The following is a 7,857-nucleotide window of genomic DNA, read 5'->3' on the forward strand; positions in this document are numbered from 1 at the left end:
TTAAAGTAACAATGGAGTGTTTCTCTTTACATTACAGGGATTTAGCAGACACTCTTATCCAGAGCAGCAGTAGGGGTTAGGTGCCTTGCTCAAGAGCACATCAACCATTCTTGCTGCTCCAGAGAGTTGAACTAGCAACCTTTTAGTCCCAAAGCTGCTTCTCTAACCATTAGGCCATGGCTTCTCTTTATTTAGCTAAACGGTTTTTGACATTGTATGGATTACTACAGTTGTGGTGTCGAATAGGGTTATTTCCTGTATTTTTATTATTTATGATTTACTGTTTGATCTCATTCATTAAGAAAGCAAGAAACTCGTCCACTAATTACCTTTTGACGAGGCACACCTGTTAACTGAAACGCATTCCAGGTGACTACCACATGAAGCTGGTTAAGATAATAATAATAATAATAATAATAATAATAATAATAATCAATAGTGTGTAAAGAGTCATCAAGTTAAACCCTGGATATGCTGAAGAATCTAAAATGTCAAACATTTTTTTAAAGATTTTTTGTTTACCACATAATTTAATTTATGTTCCAGATGTTATTTCGTAGTTTTGACGTCTTCAGTATTGTTCTACAATTTAGAAACTAGTCAAAATATACAAAAGAAACACCTCTGAATGAGTACAGTAGGAGTGTACCAAGTTTTGACTGGTACTGTGTAATATATATATATATGTGTGTGTGTGTATATATATATATATATATATATATATATATATATATATATATATATATATATATATATATGTTGCTTAATATGGTGCTTTCATACACACAAACAAAAATAATAAACCCTTCAAAAATTCAGCTTGTTTTATTATTTACTTGTATGCAAATCAGGGACGCCTCTTACCTCACACGCCCCCCCATTTTTTATCGGACGCCACGATCTAGTTCCTGGCAGGACAGTGTGACAGACAGGAGGAAATAAACGTGAAAGAAACTTCCTCATGTGCTGAATCATCCTCTTGTTTGTGATGTGCATAATGTTTTTTTTATTTTAGCAATACGGTATTTTCCACACAAACCACCATTCCGAGGTCATGTAAGTTCGTGTCTCCGTACTTCGATTATCAGCCTGCATTCCTGCATTTTTGAAAATGGAGTAAAAATCATTTTTTCATCAGTATGACTGAATCCACAGTCTGGAAATAACATTCAAATAATGTTTTATACTCCGAGAAGCTTTTCACCACTGTTTCTGCTTCTGTGTTTGACTTCGTGTCCCACAGCTCTGTTGTATTCTCGATTCTGATTGGTCAGACCGTCTCGATTTATTTCCTACGACTGTAAAACTGACAAATCACAGGTTGCACTCGTTCTAATAGGTTATGGTTTCTATAGTAACAGCTCATTCAAACTGGGACTCGTAAAAACGATGCTTCACATCATCTAAGACTTTGAAAGAGATGTTAAAACCTAGAATCACTGGCATGACGAAGCTTTCTGTGGAAGGAGTCTCCAGTGCCAGCGCTTTCACAAATGGGAAGGAAACTCTTCAGGATGGAGGAGCGGAGTTTACGCTTCATGGTTTGTCCGTAAAAGACAAGCTAGTGAAGGAACGACTGGTTACAACTGCAATAACATTATTGATAACTGGTAACAATGGCTAACTCGTTTTAGAGACGTTCCACAAGAGCGAATGTAACTATAAACGGATAAAAAAAAGTGTTGTAATTGTTTGGCAAATTGCTGTAATAAAAAAAAAGAACAAAATACTTCTTCATGACATGCTCATCTCATTATCTCTAGCCGCTTTATCCTTCTACAGGGTCGCAGGCAAGCTGGAGCCTATCCCAGCTGACTACGGGCGAAAGGCGGGGTACACCCTGGACAAGTCGCCAGGTCATCACAGGGCTGACACATAGACACAGACAACCATTCACACCTACGGTCAATTTAGAGTCACCAGTTAACCTAGCCTGCATGTCTTTGGACTGTGGGGGAAACCGGAGCACCCGGAGGAAACCCACGCGGACAACATGCAAACTCCGCACAGAAAGGCCCTCGCCAGCCCCGGGGCTCAAACCCAGGACCTTCTTGCTGTGAGGCGACAGCGCTAACCACTACACCACCGTGTCGCGACTTTATCATCATCATCATCATCATCATCCGGACATTTTTTAGGACGCTATTTCTCCTTCAGTTTTCAACCAATCATCATCAAATTTCACATGAAGAAGAATACCTCTGGGCTGAATTACGTTGCTATGACTTTTAGTGCTGATCTGGATCACTGAACCGAAATGATCCAGGAAAAACAGGATTTTTTCCCTCACTAAGCATTATTCTCTCTCTCACCATTCCAGATCTATAGGGTACGGTGACCAGATGCCCCAGTTTGTAAGAGCTAGCGCAAATCACTGTGACTTTAGTCACAGTCTCTATCTAGTTGTTAATAATAATAATACATTTTTAGGACACTATTTCTCCCTCAGTTTTCAACCAATCATCACCAAATTGCACATGAAGAATACCTCTGGGCTGAATTACATTGCTTTGACTTTTGGTGCTGATCTGGATCACTGAACTGTAATGATCCATGAAAAACGCAATTTTACGTTCAATCACTTCTAACTCTGTCAATTGTCATGAGCTTTCCAATCAGTTTATTTATTTATTTATTTATTTATTTATTTTTATTTTGTTCAGGGCGGCAGGGCGAAACTTTTACTCACTAAGCATCATTCTCTCTCTCCCTTACCGTTCCGGCTCTATAGGGTACAGCGACCAGACGTCCCGGTTTGTAACAGCTAGTGCAAATCACTGTGACTTTAGTCACAGTCTCTATGTTGTTGTTGTTGTTGTTGTTATTATTATTATTATTAGCAGCAGTAGTAGTAGTAGTAGTAGTAGTATTACATTTTTAGGAGGCTATTTCTCCCTCAGTTTTCAACCAATCATCACTAAATTTCACATGAAGAATACCTCTGGGCTGAATTACATTGCTTTGACTTTTGGTGCTGATCTGGATCACCGAATCGGAATGATCCATGAAAAACAGGATTTTTTTCAATCACTTATAACTCTGTCAATTTTCATGATTTTTTTTTCAATCTTTTTTTTTTAATTTTGTTCAGGGCAGCAGGGTGCAACTTTTCCTCACTAAGCATCAATCTCTATGTCTTCAAACTTAAAACCAGTCTTAAAACCCATTTTTACTCCTTGGCCTTTAACTCCGAATGAGACTCTGCTCGTTTTAGTGTTTTATGGTTTGCTTTTATTTATTTATTGTTTTATTGTTTCTAATTGCTTTTAAAAACAATGAAACAACTGTTCTACTGTCTGTTGTATTTATTTCATTGCTTTTAATTGTTTATGTCTTTATGTACAGCACCTTGTTTTCAACTACGGTTGTTTTAAAGCGCTATATAAATAAAGTTGAGTTGAGTATGTCTTACCTTTTAGGATCTATAGTGTACTGTCTCACCTGTGCATGTTGGCTGGCTCTGGATGGCGCACACTGAACTGATTCATGTTTGCACGCCACTAATGACTCACATCAGCACTTGATTAAGGTGCAATCAATTAATTGCGCATATATAAGGACACCAAAGACTAACTCAGGTTGCGAAGTATTGAGTTGTTTAGACACACTACCGAGCTGTGCATCATTTTGATTTCCTGGTTTCTGAATTCCTACTTCCTTGTCCTTTGATTCCGCCTCCGATATTCTGTTTGTGCCTCGCCCGACCTACTGCTTGTTTATCGTTTCTGATTTATACCTGCCGATTTGGACCGACTGCACTTTTCTTAATAAATATCTTCTGCACATACATTCGTCTCCATCAATCCCTGACAGGTACGGTGACCAGACGGAATGGTTTGTAACAGCTAGCGCAAATTACCGTGAATTGAGTCACACTCTATCTAGTTCTCCTATTACCCCCCCCCCATTCAAACTCCTTGTAAATGAATTTTACAAATACTGGTGACACATACTCCAGAGTTCTCGTCTCTCTTCATGATTTAATTCTGCTTGGTTGTAGATCATTGTCTACTTGATAAACCACAATTTTTCTCTCTCTCACTCACACACACACAAAAAAAAAAAAAAAAAATGCACAAAAGTGTAGGAATTTATGTTCAGGCCATGACTGTATGTATTTTAAGTACGTCTTTGTTTTTCTGAAAGCAGAACCTTTCACAAGCACAAAGGCCAAGAGATCTCCAGGCTCACAAGACTGTTTTGCCGATACTGTCTATACACTGAGCATAAATAAGCTTGTTGTTTCGGAGAAGGCCATGCATACGACACATTCTTTAGTGCTCTAAAACAAGCCTGGCTATTTATTTCTGATATCTCAGAAGACGCACGCGCGCGCGCACACAAACACACACAGTCACATTCTTCACATGTTCCACAAAACTGTTAAACTAAAGAACAAAAAGAAAGAAAGGGGCTGTGTTCAAGGCCAAACCGCTACTTATAGTAGAATCATATGATATGATCTCTGAAGAAATCAGTTACAGTCCTATTACTGTATGAGAGAGGAAGCGAGAGAGAGAAAATTAAGAACAGATAGTGGGAAAGAGAATCGAGTTTGTCAATCTGTTAGTTAATATCTACTCTAAAACTCACGGTTTAGGCTATTGGAAATACTGACTAATGAAAACCTACAATCAATCAATGGCAAAAGTGAGTTATAAGGTTTGTTGTTCTAGTCGTGAACATGGAAAGACTTCCATGAAGCACTAATAAAGCAGTAGAAGACAACAGGAAGTTTGGAATAGGCAAGAAAATGGAACTCCCAGGTCTGGAAACGAACATGCAGAAACAGCATTATGAAGAAAAAAAAAATGACAGAGCGCTTTAATGATTGTCTCCGAGAGCATCTTGCACTAACGAAACAACATCACCTGCTTTAAGAATGAGAGCTTTGACTAGACTGGTCTGCTTTTCATGTTTCCATGGTTGAGTTTTTCTTCAGTGAGCAAACGAACTCGAATTAAACTGATGAGTCTCAAAAACATTCTAAAAAAAAAAACAACCCTAAAGCATTGTCGACGCAAGACATGTGATTCACATAACATCAAGGCTCGTGTCATGTCATATTCAGGGCATGGTGCAGTTTGTCATACACATACGGTATATAATCAATCCACTTCAAAAAGCCATGGCAGCTTTAAATTTCCACAACTAAAGAATCATTTAGAGAAAATAATAATAATAATAATAATAATAATAATAATAATACGGTACATTCCTATGAGGCATGTCAAATCCCTCAATGAAACAAAATAAAGCTCCACAGTTACCGAGCTACAACAGAAAAATCATTCAAATGAGCACTGTTTTCATTTTGGAGGTCTTTGGTAACAGGTTAGCATCACAGTTTGGATGCAGTCAGTAAGGATTTGCTCAAGTCTTTCGCCTCCGTGGCTGTTCGTACACGTTCGTAGCCCAGCACGGCCATGGACTGGTGGCAGTAATCCTCCACTTGTTTGATCTGCTGAATGCTCAGGAGAGTCCTCCAAGCGCTCGCCGCCAGCGTGGCGTTCCTGGATGACACAATGAACGGCTTGGAGGACGAGTTTGTTCCGTTAGTCATGTTCAGGGCAAAAGACTCCACGTCATGATTGGTGCTGAGGTTAACGAAGCGGTAAACTTGACGCAGGACCTTGACCGGATTTTCCACCAGGTCCTCGTAGCGCACAGCCAGGTACTTTCCTTTCAGCCAGCTGGGAGGATTCAGCGCCGTCCTCAAGGTCCTGTGGGTCCTATCACATATCACCTCCATGGCCCCGATCGAGTGGTAGTCAGCTCCATCCTTTTTGTTTGTTTTGTGAGCTGCGTCTGCAAGCGGTAGCCGGCGGAGTTTGGGATCCCGGCTCCTGACCACCTGCAGGTTCTCTCGGATCAATCCATGCCTGGATTTGATTCTGGAGTTGGCCACAGCTCTGGGGTCCCTCACCAAGTGGATGACCTTTAGCTCCAGCGAAGGGTCTTCCATCAGAGGAGCCAGGACGTTGACATCCAGAATACGCACCCCTTTAATAACAATAGTGTTGTATTTCAGACACTCGTCCTCCAATAGACGGAGGCCCTGTGGCGGACATTTCTTACACACCTTGTCGTCCACCATGCCCACCATGTCCTTCCTGTAAGCCGAACACAACGGGTATGAGCAGATCACTTTGTTCAGCGTGGCACCAAACAAGCCAAGCGAGGTAATGTTTTTGCCCCCGGGGCTGTTGTACAGCTGGAACACGGAGAGATCACAACGATACAGCGAGCTCAGCATGTCCCTCGCTGCGCCCTGCAGAGACACCGCATCACCTGGGTACAACTTCTGCCAGATGTGCCACATGGGCTCATACAGGAAGAAGACGTCAGGGTTCTGATTGAACAACTCGCCGAAAAAGCTGGACCCCGAGCGCCACGTGGTCAAGACGTAAACAAGCTGTCTTTTCTTCACCAAAGCGGGTCTGTAAAGGAAGCGGATGTCCGAGCGCCCCTGGTACGTAGTGCTCCTCATCTGGTGGCTGCATTGCTGCGGCTCTTTGCTCCATCTATAGTTGGCCAGGTTCAGCATGGTCAGAACCAGCAGGAGGAAATAGGCCACGAATAAAATAATCCGCTTCCTCCGCAGCACCTTCATGACGATGCCGGGCTGGTCGATTATTTTCACAGGGTTCTGGTATGTTCTGAGTTTCCTTCCATACTCGGAGTCGGTGTCTCGAGGTCCTGCAGGTTTGATCTGCTGATACTGTTTGCCTCTCATCTGTAGCGATTGGACGGGACCACTCTGTCCACTTCAAGTCAGCGATGATGATGGTGAAGATGAGGACGAAGAAGAAGAAGAACGTGATGTGATGTAAAGAAGATTTAGGTAGTAGCAGTCATGCAAGCCTTATGATCATGACCACACTGGCCATCCATAACCCATGCACATGGACCCTGTAGTGCTGTCTCCTGCACTGCAGTGCGCAATCAGCCTCTCCATCATCCACTAGAGAAGAAACGGAGAGAATCTTCCATCTTGGCGCTGTGTGAGATGAGGGGAAAGAACCCACGCATGCTGTCTCAGCTCGTGTGCGCGTTTCCGGTCGAGACCTCGGTTATAACGCGGAATAACAGCCCGCGGCTAGAACAAAGGGCAAGACCCGGACAATAGAGAGGAAATAACGGCGCTGTGCTCCATCCTCAGGCTTCCTTTAGCTCTGGCATGGCACGGAGAAAACATCCAGCCGCATTTCCTCCTTCTTCTCAGCCGACAGGCGCTGATTTGCGAGCCGCAGCCTGCTGTCCTCCTCACCGAGCTGCTCTTGTGTTTTTAAACTGTCGAGCCGAACTGATTCAGCCCGAGAGCCGCACACAGGCCCCGCCCACCTCGTATCCTATTGGCCCGTTCGTTTTGCCTCTTAGAACGCTATTGGTCGGTCGGGATGTCAATCAATCTATACTTTTCATTATTATTATTATTATTATTATTATTATTATTGGTTATTACTATCCCAGGCCTAGAAATCAGAGCATTTTTTAGTCAATCAGCCCCCCCAGGATTCCGCAGACCTTTTTTGTGATTGTTGCGGGCTAAAATGTCTGATGTTGCGGGGGTTTACCAAAAAAAAGTTGCGAGAAATTGTTGCGATTTTATCTTTTTGTGATTAAAATTGAGTGATATGTTAAATATTAAGTTATTACTGGAAAACTCATCTCATCTCATTATCTCTAGCCGCTTTATCCTGTTCTACAGGGTCGCAGGCAAGCTGGAGCCTATCCCAGCTGGCTACGGGTGAAAGGCGGGGTACACCCTGGACAAGTCGCCAGGTCATCACAGGGCTGACACATAGACACAGACAACCATTCACACTCACATTCACACCTACGCTCAATTTAGAG

The 7,857-nt window shown here is 42.3% G+C and overlaps 1 protein-coding gene across 1 annotated transcript; it reads right to left on the reverse strand.

Moving 5' to 3' along the window:
* Positions 1 to 3,960: 3,960 nt before the first annotated feature.
* On the reverse strand, positions 3,961 to 7,273 carry chst2b (carbohydrate (N-acetylglucosamine-6-O) sulfotransferase 2b). The gene has a single exon (XM_060920737.1). The coding sequence runs from the start codon at positions 6,734 to 6,736 to the stop codon at positions 5,342 to 5,344; it is 1,395 nt and encodes a 464-aa protein (XP_060776720.1). The 5' UTR covers positions 6,737 to 7,273; the 3' UTR covers positions 3,961 to 5,341.
* Between the last annotated feature and the right edge of the window lie 584 nt (positions 7,274 to 7,857).

This window comes from Neoarius graeffei, chromosome 5, assembly GCF_027579695.1.
Source record: "Neoarius graeffei isolate fNeoGra1 chromosome 5, fNeoGra1.pri, whole genome shotgun sequence".
In the NCBI taxonomy this organism is placed as follows: Eukaryota; Metazoa; Chordata; class Actinopteri; order Siluriformes; family Ariidae; genus Neoarius; species Neoarius graeffei.

What these genes read in the sequence shown, in the direction of transcription:
- chst2b (XM_060920737.1), bottom strand. Translation starts at nt 6,736, where the DNA reads ATGAGAGGCAAACAGTATCAGCAGATCAAACCTGCAGGACCTCGAGAC.